The 14,153-nt window shown below is 51.6% G+C and overlaps 1 protein-coding gene and 1 long non-coding RNA gene across 6 annotated transcripts in view; one reads left to right on the plus strand and one right to left on the minus strand.

Annotated features, from left to right (window-relative positions):
- Window positions 1-302: 302 nt before the first annotated feature.
- On the plus strand, window positions 303-1,647 carry LOC143664936 (uncharacterized). The gene is made up of 3 exons (XR_013166684.1): window positions 303-336; window positions 909-983; window positions 1,137-1,647. It is a non-coding gene; the product is annotated as an uncharacterized LOC143664936 (long non-coding RNA).
- Window positions 1,648-2,349: 702 nt separating this feature from the next.
- SEPTIN8 (septin 8) overlaps window positions 2,350-14,153 on the minus strand; it is a 79,344-nt gene continuing 67,540 nt past the window's right edge. For 4 of the 5 annotated variants that reach the window (XM_077138419.1, XM_077138416.1, XM_077138415.1 and 1 more), the window contains exons 5-10: window positions 13,617-13,778; window positions 12,919-13,015; window positions 12,520-12,688; window positions 12,187-12,319; window positions 11,903-12,093; window positions 2,350-3,682 (exon numbers count right to left, since the gene is read on the minus strand). In XM_077138419.1, the coding sequence (XP_076994534.1) occupies window positions 3,517-3,682; window positions 11,903-12,093; window positions 12,187-12,319; window positions 12,520-12,688; window positions 12,919-13,015; window positions 13,617-13,778 (918 nt within the window). In that variant the 3' untranslated portion in view covers window positions 2,350-3,516. Of the gene's footprint in view, window positions 3,683-9,421; window positions 10,063-11,902; window positions 12,094-12,186; window positions 12,320-12,519; window positions 12,689-12,918; window positions 13,016-13,616; window positions 13,779-14,153 lie in introns of those variants that run through there. The other variant, XM_077138418.1, reaches the window with a different exon arrangement.

Consider the following 14,153-nt stretch of genomic DNA (forward strand, 5'->3'; position numbering starts at 1 on the left):
GCCTGTTTGGGGGGGGGGGGCTCCGTTTACCATGGGAAGTGGGGGTAGCCGTGGGGTGGATGGTCTGAACAGGTGAGCCCCTGCACAATCAGGCTTTAAGGTGAAGGGGCTTCTCACTGCCCTTCTGGTTACCCCAAAACGGGTGGCTCCTGCCCTTGATGGACTCGGGCTGCCCTCCCCTGCCCACCCCTAACCCCTCTCCAGCAGGTGCAGACCCGCAATGCCTTCCAGGAAGTCGTGCCATGGCTTCTGAGGCTGAACAACGTCTTTAGCTTCCACGAGACCACGTTTAACCTGGCGCTCAGCATCATGACCCGCCTCCTGGTCTCCGCTAAGGTTCGGAGGCCTCTGGGGGATGGTGGGAGAGGGAACCCACCTCTGCTCCCTGCTGCACCCTCAGAGGCAAAGCCGTCATAGGTGCTGCAGCCAAAGCTCATGAGTCAACGACTTGCCTGAAGTGGCAACCCTGGCAGCCCTCGCCTCTTTGTGTTCCTAGCATGTCTGTCTTGCCCAGGGTTGTGTGGTGGCTTGGGCTAGATGCCTGGGAAGCAGGAGAGTACCTCATTGGGAGGGGACTTCGGTGTCATCAAGTAGGATATGTTTGTCTAGACCTATCCAGTGAGGCCTGAGGTTAGAAGGGAACTGTTTTCCCTGAAAAGTACCATATTTCCCACCTCCATTTAGTCCTCTAAGAAAAAACTGGCCATCCAGGGTTCTAAAACCAGGAGCATTTCCACTGGTCAAATCCAAAGATAGCACTAACTTCCTGTCTTGTGAAGGAGTACTATCTTCAAAAAATAAAAATTTTAAAAGAAAATGCTTATTTCCTCAGAGAAAAGACCACAGAAGCTTTACAATCTGTGGATGGCATCCACATTCTGTTCAAATACGTTTGTTCCATGTTGCAGATAAAAGAGAGGTACCTCCGGTGTGCCACAATTACTTCCTTGAGACTTGCTGTAAAAATCAATGAAGAAGAGCAGGTATGCATCCCTGGAAACTCAATGGGCTGCTTTTAGGGTACAGGGGTATGACCCTGAAGCACTCAGGTTTCCTGAAGGGTTTGCGCCCTTGGGAGTGGTGGGTGTTTTGAAAAAGTCACTAACTTCTCAGGATCTCAACTGTTCCTTCCTTAGGTTTGTCAGACTGAGACCCCATAAATGGAGAATTAGAGCAGCTGAATTCTCCTAGCCCAGCCAACTGACCTCCCAGGAGATATATCTTGTCTTGTTGGTTGATGCCAGTTTCCACCTGCAGTAAACAGAGGCATTTGCTAGGAAAAGACTTCCCAGACCATGTGGCTTAATGTCTATCCTGAGAAACTACATCTAAGAAAGCTGCTTAAGACTTAAGGACTTGACTATGTCAAAGGGCCCTCCTCTGAGCTGGGCAGAAAGGCCCTGTGCTCAGGGTAGAGGAGGAGTCTTCACGGTGCTCCAGGCTTGCTGGGCCTTCTGATTTCACTGTGGCTTCTGTTCAGGAAAAACTGTTCTTCCAACATCCTTCCCGGCCTTCCTCCCCACTGCCTCTTCTCCCCCCTGGGGGTGGGGGGCCAATGCCATTTCCACCGAGTCTGTCTTGGCTGATCTCAGGATCTGAGGGGTCAGGGAAAAGCTGCTTGTTCCAAACTTTCAATAAAACTGCTTTAGCCATGGTTTCTTTCAATAGAATTTGTGCCCCCCAAAAGCTGCCTTTGTCCAACTTAAAATCAAGTAAATGAACCTTAAGTATTTCTGGAGATTATAGTAATACTTCATTTGTCTGAGTACAGTAGGGCCAACTCTCTAATGCATTTGGTACTTGAATGTTTACATGTAGATAAACCTCTTTAATCTCTCTGGGAAGAGATCATGGTTTTTCCAGAACTGAATTGCTTTCAACCAAGGTGTTTAAGGGTACATGTTTGCAGCTTGGGCGCTTTCACCAGCGAGCCTGCCTGGCTGGTACAGACCAGGAAGGCATAATTTTTCTCTCTTTCGTTCGAGCAACCATGGTAGGGATGGGGAGCAGGAATGGAGAGGGCCCACAGACCCTAGAAAGCTTTGGTAGAGTTCTCACAGCTGAGTAGAAGCCAGAGCACAGCCCCAGCCTCAAAGCGCTTTTGGGTATGAGTGCCCATGTGACATTCACTATATATATACATATATATATATGTCTCTTTTAAATACACACACACACACACACACACACATATATAGTCACTATCATGTGGCGCCTTGACAGAGAGCCGAGACCTGGCTTGAATCTTCTTTCAGAAGCATGCTCTATGGTCGGTCGCTAGAAGAACACGCTACTAGGGGTCACGAGATGCCCAGTTCCCATGGATAAGAAAACAAAAGCTACCATGACATGATGCAGCGCTTTGGCCTCTTTATTTTCTTATAACAGTTAATTCCACGCGTAAAAGATTTCATAAAGCACTATGGCTCTGCCTACACCCCGAATGAGCTGCTGAGGATGGAGCTGGCTATTCTGGACGTACTGCGGTGGGACCTCTACATCGGGACACCACTGGACTTCTTGACTATAGTGAGTACGAGGAGTTTGTGCCTTCGGATAGGCTGTTCCCAATTGGAGTCCGGCAGAGCACAGGTGTGCACATGTCCTTGCACATGCACCACACTAAAGTGACCCCTAAGGCTCACGACGTACGGAAGAGTGAACACGTATCTTAAATAGACCCAAATCTAACACCGTTCCACCAGACTCCCACTTTTACATTAAAGTAACTTTACAAAGATTTTTAGACGGCACTATTATGGCAAATTTCTCTTTTAAATACACACTGCAAAAATATTTAACTTTCCATTCTATGAATACTGTACATAAAAAAAAGCTGTCTGCTTTTGCTACACTTTACACACATTCGCTCAGCTGTCTTTAACCACCTACACACGATCCTTATTGAAGCTTTAGACCATATTGATCTGGCACTTGAAAAAAATATCATACATTAGTTTGTTTTTGTTTTTAGTTAGGGGAATGATGGTCATCCTTGAGGAAATGATTCTGTTAGTAAGGCAAAATTACGCAATGTGGAAATGTCATTTGGTCTGTTATGAAGCATGAGGATTAAATCACCCAGGGCTGTTTCATTATGAAAACTGACCCTTCCTGCCAAGTTACAGAGTTTCTTCTCGTACCAACCAGATACTTTTCTGCTACCTTAATCTTGAACAGTATGACTCTTTTTCAGAATTGAAACATTGTCATCTAGGTACTTTAGGCTCATGATGTTAATAACCACGACACAGAGCAGACTTTTTGCTCTCCAAGTTTGAAGCTCAGCTCGGCCACAGAATGGGCAGTAAGCCTCAAGCCCCTTGTGGGGCCATGGATGGGGACGAAAAGGGCTGGGCAACCTTTGATGCTCCCTGATGGAAATTTAAATTGCTTGCACTTTTGGTCACTGACATATGAAAAGTATGGGGTTTTCTGTTCTAACATTAAAAACCATGGTCTCCAGTTCCACGCCCTGGTGGTCCTGGGCTGGCCCCACGTGCTCGAGCTGCTGCCTCAGAGGAATCCTTCCCTCCACGTCGCGTCCCTGACCAAGCAGCTGCAGCACTGTATGGCGGGCCACCAGCTGCTGCAGTTCAAGGGCTCCACACTGGCCTTGGTCATCATCACCTTAGAGCTGGAGAGGCTCATGCCCGACTGGTTGACTCCTACATCTGATCTGCTAAAGAAAGCACAGGTAGACATCAGCTTTGCCCCAGACCAGACCCTCAGAGTTGTACCCCCTTAGTTGATGCATTCCGAACCCAAAAGGGTAACTGTGGTCCCTGTTGGCTCATGTGGGCTCCAGAAGATACTCTGGCCACTGGCTCTGGGAAGAGTATGTCTAAGGGCTAGGCTTTCCACGCTTGGCCATGGCCTTTGGACCTCAGGTATGGGACACATGTTCCCTTCACTGAATCAGCAGTGATGGTTTTCTCTGACAGAGATTTACCTCAGTGGCAGCCCTTGTAGCCAAGAGAATACAGGAAATGTCTGAGCTTAAGTTAGTGGGGAGTATAAATTCCAAATCCTTCACCTCCCATGGGAGAGTTTGGTGTCAGGCACCAGGGGAGGGGACACAGAATCCCTCAGGGTGAACAAGTTAGGATGGAATGCTGTTAGGCTGATGCGTTTTATTGAGGTTGGAGATGGATGTCCCTGAGATGGTGGGGTTAATGCTTTTTAAGTTACGTGACTGGACCTTTCTGAAGTTGCTTCATGCTAGTGTTATTCCTTAAAATGTAAGATGGTTTGGCTTAAGGCTGCTGTTTTAATTACAGACCGATATTGACCAGTTCAGCTACTGCAAGAAACTTGCAGAGCAGCATCTAAGAAGTTTCTAGCCATCCTCCCGCACAGACAACTTTGTTTCACTTGTCCACCAGCCTCTCTGCCCTGACTCCAGTGCCTTCAAGAGCATAATGCAGATATGTCTTTGCTTAGATTCCTCTGAGTTATTTGGCTTTACGTATCCTATATCAAACAGAGAAGACGGCATGGAAGAGCCATTGAGGAAAAAATTCCTGACTGAGTCCTTGGAAGAAAATTAGGAGTGGGAGTGGGGAACCAGTCAGGGTCACTAGAGGTATGGGTGGTCTTAACCTGACTAAACATGACCCTGCCTCCCCCTCTCTCTCCTCCCAGGCCTGGGACCAGGGAGAATGAATGCTCCTACTGCAGCTTGCTTCTCCTTCTTTCTCCAGCAAAGCTTGGTATTGGCCCATAACAGTTGGAATACGAGGCCAAAAAAAGGTGGGGTTCCCTCAGGGCTGAAGGGCTGGAGCTGGTTCAGATGACCAGTCTCTGCAGCTCTGGCCACCAGAGCTGGCCAGGTTCTTCTAGCTTCCCAGGCTTCTACCAAACACATGTGCAGTTCCTTCAGGTTCCTCCCACCCTGCCTACCACTGCGAAAATGGGACAATCGCTGCAGATACAGTTACCCTGGCTTGGCCATGACTTATGTTTCCTTTTCACAAGCTGTGAGTTAAGTGGTATGCTTTGTTCAATGTACAGAAACTTGAGCAAGTTTTGCACATATTTTTCCTTTGTTTCTCTTACAGTGGTTCAAATTATTAGTTTAATTAGGGGCATGCTTACACTAATGAATGGGAATTACTGGGTAACACGTGTGTTGGGGAGGCAGCACCAGAGCTCCAAGCTGTTTGTTGGGATGAACAGGCTCTGATGCTGCGTCCGCTCCAACCTCTGTGCCGCAGAGAGGAGGAGATGCTAGCTCAGCTGCCTCTCCGAAACCCTAATACTATAGAGCCATTCTCTGGGAGCCTCTGAGTCCAGCTGGCAGCCACACGCTCAGAGGTGGCTGGTGAAATTTCTCCTCGGCAAACAGTTTTTCTGTACATAGCATTAAGCCATGCTGGTACACGCTATTACAAGGTACGAAGGGCTGAGGACTAGATACTGTAATAATGTCTACGCTGGAATCAGCACACATCTCTACGTCTTCTTGACACAGGCTTACTTATTGTAGCTTTTGTAAAACTAAACTTTAATTACTTTCAACCCCATTTCAATCTGCTTTTACATTTATAGGATAAAGTACATTTATACTTGCTAGAGCTAAATATACTTGGAAGTTAATCTCCTGGGCTGTATCAATAACCACCTAGCCCAGCACCCATTTTACAGATTGGAGACACTTGAGGCAGTGCGCTGCTTGTGGCCACAGCTCCCATCTGCCACCGCAGCTGCCCTCTACCTTCTCCCTTCTGATGTAGGTGGACAGTATAGTGGGAGGGCCAGGGGCTCACACCGAGACCCACAGCAGCTCAGCTGGTCTTGGATTTTGGGGAACTTCTGGGAGGATCTGGACCTCATTACCAGGCAGCTGTAGGTACAAGAGCTATGTGTTCCCAGAGATCACCCACCTCTCAACATCTTAGAGAAAGCAGACCTGCAGACCCGGCCCTGGGTAGGGACAGCGTCATTGTTCCACTTTTCTGTAAACCATGTAACTTGTCTTTTGGAAAGCTAATTTCTTTGTTGCTAAGGAAACAGATGTGAGTTAAAGCCTAATGTGCTGTTCAAGTCGGCCTCTGGGTTCCAGGTCCCAGGCTACCCGCCTCTAATTGCATTTCCACCACTGAGCCTCTCCTTTCTTGCCAGAGCTGACTTTTTTTTTTTCTGCGATTAGGAGCTCAAAGCCCACCTTAGCTCAGAGATAAGGAGATCGTTGTATGAGGAAGAAATGTGGACACAACCCATCTTCCTTTTATCCCCACCTGCAGAAGGGCAGAGTTTGGCTGCCGCAATGGAGATGGGAGAAAGGTCAGAGGCTCATGCTATGGCAGCAGAAAAGGCAGACGGGTGAGAAGGGAGGTGCAGTTTAGGTGAGCATTGTGGACTTTTCCTAAACTTGTGAGCGAGTCGTGCCAAGCTGTCTCAGGCCTTTGGATGGGCCGTGCCCCGGGAAAAGAGGCCTTCCTCCCTCCAGCTCCCTGCAGCGTCTCTGTCCGTCACGGCTGGGTGAAAGCCTGCTTCCCGTGGGCAGAGGTGAGCTACACCCTGTTAGGGATGGCTGGCTGCTCGCCAGCCTCAGCGCCTCGGCTCCTTATCTCTGCCTCCCCAGAGTCCAGCCCGGTGCCCAACAGAGAAAGGTTCTCTACAAATTAACCCACGAGCTTGTCGCTTCCCAGGACCACTACCCCCCCTTCCTCAACTGCTGCCTGCCCAGCAGGGCCTCTCGCCCCCACAAACCCACCTTAGGTCCACACTGTCGGACCGCACACGGTAGCACTGAGTACACTCTACTGCTCTCAAAAAGGAAAAGCTGTAGCTCAGGAATTACAGGTACAGACTAGCACGGTCCAAACCCTAACTACTCACACAACCACCTGTCGGGCCTAGGATAGTTATTTTATCTTTCTGGGCCTCCCCTATAAATCAGGGAGAATAATGATCCCTAATTATAGGATTATCGTGGGGATGAGAAGTTAACACCTGGGAAGCACAGCACGGCACAGGGCAAGCACTCAAACGTTAGCTGTTCTGTGCAGCCTCCCCGACGAGGGTAAGCCCTCCTGGAGGGTGGGGTGTGTCTGCCCTCGGGTCCTGCACAGCACCTGCTCAACCGACCACAGGCTGCGTCTTTTCTAACCATCACTCCCCCCTCCATCCCACATGCATTCACCTGCCTCTTGCAGATGCCTGTAGCAGAATTTACTATTCAAACATAATTCCTGGAGAAGCTGATCAACCCCTAAAAGTCACAGAATAGACAAGCTGTATTTTTACCAGGTTGTAGCAGATTAACAGGCTCAGGGACTTGGTTAAATCCGAAAAGCTACTGCCCAAAAAAGACACCACAAAAACTCAAAATAAATGCAAAATTTAATGAAAATAAATGAGTACAAAGTGAATGGAAAGGAACAAAAACAGTCAATGAATGAAGGAATAAATGAATTAACGAATGAAGCAGTTTTAGAAAAGCATGTTAACGTAACAGACTAGCAAGCCACACTTCCCTCGGGCATCTTATCCAGTCACAGGAGCCCCAGTTAACAGGAAACCCGCACATATACACACACACAGACACAGATGCGGTCTCTGCACAATTACAAACCAGCTAGAGACCAGTTACCCGTAACTGGATGACCACACATCCTGGTTTGCCTGGGATGTTTCTGGTTCACGCTTGCAGACCTGGCATGGTTACTGATCCCGTTCCCTTTCACTCTCAAAAGTGTCCCAGTTTGAACAATAAATGTCATGGTGAGTCTATCCAAAACCAAGATGGCTCATGAAAGACAACATAGTAAACGCCACCATGATCCCATATAACAGTCTTAACAATGCCAACAGATGACATCATGGAGGGGGGGAAGGGTGCCCCTGCAGATGGGTCACGTTCCATGAGGGTAGCAGATTTCAAGCTCACCTGTGATTCATGTGGCCCCAGCCATAGATGACACCATTCCAAACACAACAGCAGGGGGAGAGCGTTGCAGTGAGGTTCCCTGAAGCTGACCGGACCTCTGGGGGGCACCTCGGCCCCCAGAAAATGCTGGTCTGACCAGTCTTACCAGAGATGCTGAGAAGCCTCACGGCTGCAGGCAGGCAGCCAGACACAGTGATGACCTTCCAGCATGTCCTGGGGGCAGCCCCCAGGCCGCAGTGGACGGGTGGCAGAATCTGCCCACCCCAGAGCAAGGAGTGGCACTCAATGCACTAGGAGTCCTCATTTCTCAGAGAACCAGTGACCCTGCTGGGCCACTGACCTCTTCTTCAGAAATACGTCAGCTGAGAGATGCTAGCTTAAAGGGCCTATTTTCCCAAGTGAATATATGCTTTCAGACATATAATTACTTTAAAAACAAGCCACTCGCAGTACACAGCTGTGCTAGATAGGCTGATAAACATTTTTAGATGGCTCCTCTTTCAAACTACATGCGTTGAAACATCAGTTTTCTGGAACCAGAGCTGGGTCCTGTGAAGCTGATGAAGCTTAATCCTCAGGGTCCCTTCCAAGGCCCTGTACCTCATTTCCCATTAATATTCTTGTTTCTAAAGAAGACTTTCCAAATCGTACAGGCTTCCAACCCCACAAAACCTGGATCCACCCCCAGTCATGGCATAATGCTCAGAGAATCTTCACTTTAAGGGTTAATGAAACCTGTTGCAGGCCTGGGACATGGAACCCCTAGCCTGGAAGGCTGTCTTGGCGGCAGTATCTCAGGGGAGCTTGCACAGCTCACCCCGGTGCCCAGTCTACATGGAACACCACCGAAGGATGGCAGGGGGAAGCCAGAGCATAGCCTGGGAATCAGTAACGCTAGAAAAGGCAGACAAGGGGAAACAGTGATGGGGGAAGCCTGAGGGCATGAAACACGAACCTGCAAGCCACCAGTAAGTGAGCCCAGCTTCCAAGGCTCCCAGCCAGGCCAAGCCCTAGACTGCGAGCTCCCTGGGGGCAGGAGCACCCAGTGCCGGGCGCAGGGCTGCTTCAGCATCAGCTGAGTACCTTCCTTTCATGTATTCGTTTTCTGTCACTTGTCTCATTAGGTCATCCCAGTGGCTGGCAAACCAACGGGAACATAAAAGACTCAATGAGTTAGTACGTAAAGTGTTCTCCCTTGGAGTGCAGCTGAAGGGAAAATGCTCCTTTGCTGCTAGTTTTTTTTTCTTAAATTGTTCACATACATCAGACACCTTCATATCTTTGCCAGGAAAAAGGAAACAATTTCAGGATAAAAACCTTCTCCCCTCTGAACACTCTTTGAGCTCGGAATATGCAGTGTGGGTCTGGGGTCCTAACCGGAGTTAGACATTTAACACACACACACATACACAGAGTTGGTCCTTGTGTACAGGTGGCCCCGCTGGGGGCAGCGGGCTGCTGTTCCATTTACATCCACAGTAAAGAACCTGGCCGTTCCGCTTCCATCCATAAAGAAATTCCGAACACTGTCATCGCAGGAAGTTTATTACCCACCTCTCCCTATATATGGGGTACTTTATACATAAGGAAGGTCTGGAGAAATTTTAGTTTAAAAAAAATCAGAGGGATCTGTGTTACTTATGAAAATAACGGGAGAGGATATTATCTGTCTTTATTCTCGTGCCAAAATAAAAATTTAGAAGTGTTTTAGAAGTTATTGAAATTAAGCTCTAGGTTAGAAAAATTAAAATGACAGGGACTCGGGTGAGCTCTGCAGCGCGCACAGCAGGCCGCGCCTAGAGCGCCGCGTCAGGTGCCGTCTTGACGCTGGACATTTAGGCCCAGCACCGCCGGCCGGGCCTTCGCGGGAGCGGCACATAACTGCTCCGTCAAGGGATAGTGACACTGTAAATGGAAGACCAGCCACTGGCTCTGAAAAAAATAAACCTTGTCAGTTTTGGATTCCAGCACTCATGGCTTTTTTTTACGATTGCATAGAGGGGGCGGCCCGTCGGGGCAGGGAAGCAAGTCTGCAAACACTGGCGTCTGTCCCGGCGCCCAGTCCGTCCGCACACCATGTGGGAGAAGGGCCACAGGTGTGACTCGAGCAACTTAACACATGAAAGTCTAAAGTCCGCTCTTGGCATGTAAATCTGTGTGTGCGTTAACTGAAAAATAAAAATAAAACAAACAAAAAGAAACAGACACATTAAAAGGTACACAGACCAAACCAAACAGAAGCAAAAGACAGCAAAATGGACCCGGGGAAAGGGCAGTCAGTTTGGCATTTGTGACGAGCAAAGCAGGGACTTCGCTTTGGTTTGGGGTCCCAGGCTGAGGGTCAAGATCTGCTTGGGAAGTAATTTTGCAAAAGTGGATTAAAATTTGAGGAAGAAGCACCACCAATCAAAGCCACTCAATGACACAGTCATGAAAACGGTACTCCCCACTCACCCCAGTCCCTGACCAGGCAAAGGAGGGGGTGCTCCAGGCCACCCCCCGACCCCACTCCTGGCCTCTACGGGGCCAGCACGGAAAGAGGCTTCTCTCCCAGAGGCCGAACTGACCAAAGCTTTCTGCCATGTCCAGCGAACAGGAAAGACCTATTTTCCAGGCCACGTGGGAAACGCGACCAGCCCCCACCCTGAGCCGCCCCAGTGCCCCCCGGCAGGCCAACATGGGCTCTCTGGGCACTGGCGGCCAGTCTGCGCCCCACGCCACGGACCCTCAGGCCCTGACCTGGCTACAGGCCTCGGGCTTTGGTTTCAGCTTATTCCCTACGGGATCCTGCATGCTGTTCCTTTAAGATGGCCTGAGCCAAGCTCAGGGAGCAGGGCAGGGTCGCTGCAGGTGTGGGAATGCACGTGGGCAGTGGGGTGGGGGTGGGGGGGTGAAGGGGGAGGTAGGGGGCTGACGCTCGAAGCAGGAGTCCAGGGCCACAGCTCATAGGCCTTAACCACTAGGATGCACTGCCACCACGGAAGGCAGGGCTCGGCACACACATTCCCAAACATCCTAGGAGGAAAGGGATTCCGTAGAGCTCAGGTCTGGAAGGGAATACCTACTTAGTTACGGGACTGGCAAGAGGGGGAAGGTACCTGATACAGGCGAGGGGCAGGGAGGAGCAGGGCTGGGTGAGACCCCTACGGTGTGCTGTGACGTGGGACACTGAATGAAGCAACATGGGAGAGAGAGATCCCCGGAAGCTGGGGCACGTGGACTCCAACTAAGGGGGCCGGAACAGGCTATCAGAAGACCAAGGGGACATGACACAGAGTTGCTCCTGCCTGGCCAATAAGTCCTTGAGACTGGGAAGCCTCCGTGCCATTCTCTGTCGCTCTTCCCAGAGTCTACTCTCTGGAGAAAAAACTCCCCTTCCCAGCAGGACCCACAGTGCCCCTACAGGGAGTGTCCTTCCTTCAGCCCCAAGTATACCCAAAACAGCTGGGCAGTGAATCTAGTATCCAGGGGTCAGCGCTGGCTGGGCTTGAGCCGCCACTGCTCTCAGTCACCCCCTGCCAGCCAATATGGACCCCAGGCCCACTGCCTCAGACTGCACAACTGTCTAGGCAGAAACCACAGGAGCACTTGGAATCTGCCTAGAAATGCTGACCATCCCAGGCCCTGTCTTCTCCTGGCCTGGAGGACTTTCCCTGTCTGTCCATCCATGGCCTTTCCCTGCCTGTGTGACCCAGCCTTCACCACGTGGACAGTCCCCAACAGTTGAGGGGCTGCAGGAGAACAAACGAGTGAGAGAGCAAGAGAGTGTGCACAAACACGAGAGAGAGAGTCCCAGACCGTGAGCTCCCGAGACCGCTAGTGGAAGAAAAAGAAAGGTGAGCAAGAAAGAGGTGGAAGAGCAAGTGGAAATGACAGGAGCCAGATGGCCCGCGGGCAGGAGAGCGAGTGAGAGTGAGCAAGACAAAGAGGGCCGGCGGGAGCCGACGGGCAGGGGTGTGAGTGCACACGCGAGAGCGCAGCAAGCTCGGGGTGGGGCCCACCACCTACTTCTTCTTGTCCCTGTCCCTCCTCAGGGGCTGCTGCGAGGTGGCGTGCAGCGCCTGTGACTGCAGGGCCTCCACCGCCGCCTTCCTGCGGCTGAAGGCGTTGGTCTCCTCTTCCAGTTCCCGCCGCTTTTCCTCCACCTTGCGCTTCTCCTCCTGATGGATGCGCTTCAGGTGCTCAAACTTCTCGTGGAGCTGGGAGTGCAAGGCAGGGGGAGTCGGGGCGTGGGTGGGGCGGGTGCCAGGCCCTCCCAGCTCCCAGCCGCCTCCCCAGGCCCAGCCACGCACCTCCCTTTCTTTCTCTTTCAACTCCAGCTCTGTCTCCTTCACTTTGTTGACGAACATCTGCCTCATTTCTTCCTCCTTCCTCTGTAGCTCATTCAGAAACTCCTTTCTCTTGGCCTCGTACGTCTCCTGTAGGCTGTGGAGACCAAGGGAAGAGAGGTCAAAGGCGGAGTTACGGAGGGAGTGGGTACAGGCAGAGCCAGAGAAGTAGAAGCACATGGGTGCCAGGATGGCTGGAGGCTGGAATCCCCGCGGCCCCTCTCTGGGTCACAAAACCCCAGAAGGTGTAGGGGATCTGGCTGTGGAGACGGGGTTGCGCCACACAAAAGCTTTCACCTGAAGGGCTGGCTGTCGCCGTCGCTGTCCTGGAAGCCCATCTCCTCCAGCTTGCAGCGCCGGTAGAGCTCGTAGTGCCTGCTGTGGGTCTGCTCACGGAGGTCCTCCATGTTCACGCGGATGAGCATCTCCCGGAGCTTCCCGAAGTCGCAGTGGTTCTCATTCTCCACTGAAAGCACAGGGCGGTGGAGGCTCAGCACGCCGAGGGGCACGGCGGCAGGGCCCCGGGCCAGATCACACAGGCAGATGCCAGTCAAGGCAAGTAGGCCGAAGGGGATGGGGAGTGCAGCGTCCCGGGCAGGGTGCTGAAGACAAGCTTGCAGAGGAGGGAGAGCCGGGTAGGGCAGGGGACTGAGTCCAGGGCCCCCAGCTACGGCGGCCCTGTCCCCGCACACTCACCCTGCACCACTCCCCAAGGGTACTGCCGTGCTCGGACCAGCTTGTTTCCCACCTTCACCTCCTCGGTGCTGCCAACTACCGCAAAGGGCAGGTGTGCCTGGAAAGGGGCCCAAATATGCATGAGCACTAAGCTGACACATAGGTAGATGGACAGACCCCCTCGCCACCCCCAAACTCAGGGAAGGGTTGACCTGGGGCTGCCCAGCCCAGAACAAAGGCCTGGGGCCAGATTTCCCCTCTTGGCTCTCTCTTGGATCAGTGTCATAGAACCTCTGAACAGAGGAGTAGGCTGAACCCTCGGCCTCCCTTCCTGAGTTCCTGACCCTCTAGGCTTCCTTTCAGCCCTCAGCTTTCCCAGGGGTGATTAAAAGCTCCCTCCGAGGACCTGTGGGCTTGGTCCCCTTCCAAGTTCCTAAGCCCTGGCATCATGCTTGCTTCCTCCTACAGGTTTCAGGTTCCCACCCTAAATCTAAAGCTTGTGAAACTCAAAACATGGGGAAGCTCCAGTGTAAGCCCAATGCTTCGTTCATCCCATCCCCTGTCCACAGGATGCAGGACTGGCTAGTTCCGGGCTGTCCACCCAGGAGAGACTAAGGCCAGAATTCTGGGGAACACGAATCTCTTGGGGCTGTGTCTGAGATCTGTGCCGACTCCCAGCCCTCTGGCTCCAGAGCTCTGGGCCCTTCCCCAGTGCTCACATTCATGACGGCGTTAATCTCTGCCACAGCCTCGTCATCCGTGGGGAACTGGTAGATCTGGACCCCGTTGCTGACCAGCTCACCCATGATCTTGATCTTGAACTTGTGGAGCTCACTCTTGGAGATGGTATCAGCCTTGGCGATGATGGGAATAATGTTCACCTGCCAGGTTCAGGGAGAGGGGGCGGCAGGTTGGCTGGGTATTTGGAGTAAAGCCTCCCTAACCATGGACAACCCTGGCCAGGAAACATACAGGGGAGGAAGCCAGGGAGATGCAGCTGCTCCAAAGGGTAATCCTGCCCTGAACCTACCCACCTGTGGCAGTGCTGATGGGTCATAACAATCAGCTATGGTGCTTCTTATAGCCCTAGTTCCCCAAAACCACCATCCAGCCCCAAAATTAGCCCAGCTTTGACCCAGAGTGCTCTGCAATGCTCAGCTGGCCTGGGACCTGACAGAAGCAGTGGTGGGGGCTGAGCTCCCCCTAAGCAGGTAAGATGACCCCATCAGCAGTGGTCACAGGAAGACTTCAACATC

The sequence above is a fragment of the Tamandua tetradactyla genome, chromosome 20, assembly GCF_023851605.1.
Source record: "Tamandua tetradactyla isolate mTamTet1 chromosome 20, mTamTet1.pri, whole genome shotgun sequence".
In the NCBI taxonomy this organism is placed as follows: Eukaryota; Metazoa; Chordata; class Mammalia; order Pilosa; family Myrmecophagidae; genus Tamandua; species Tamandua tetradactyla.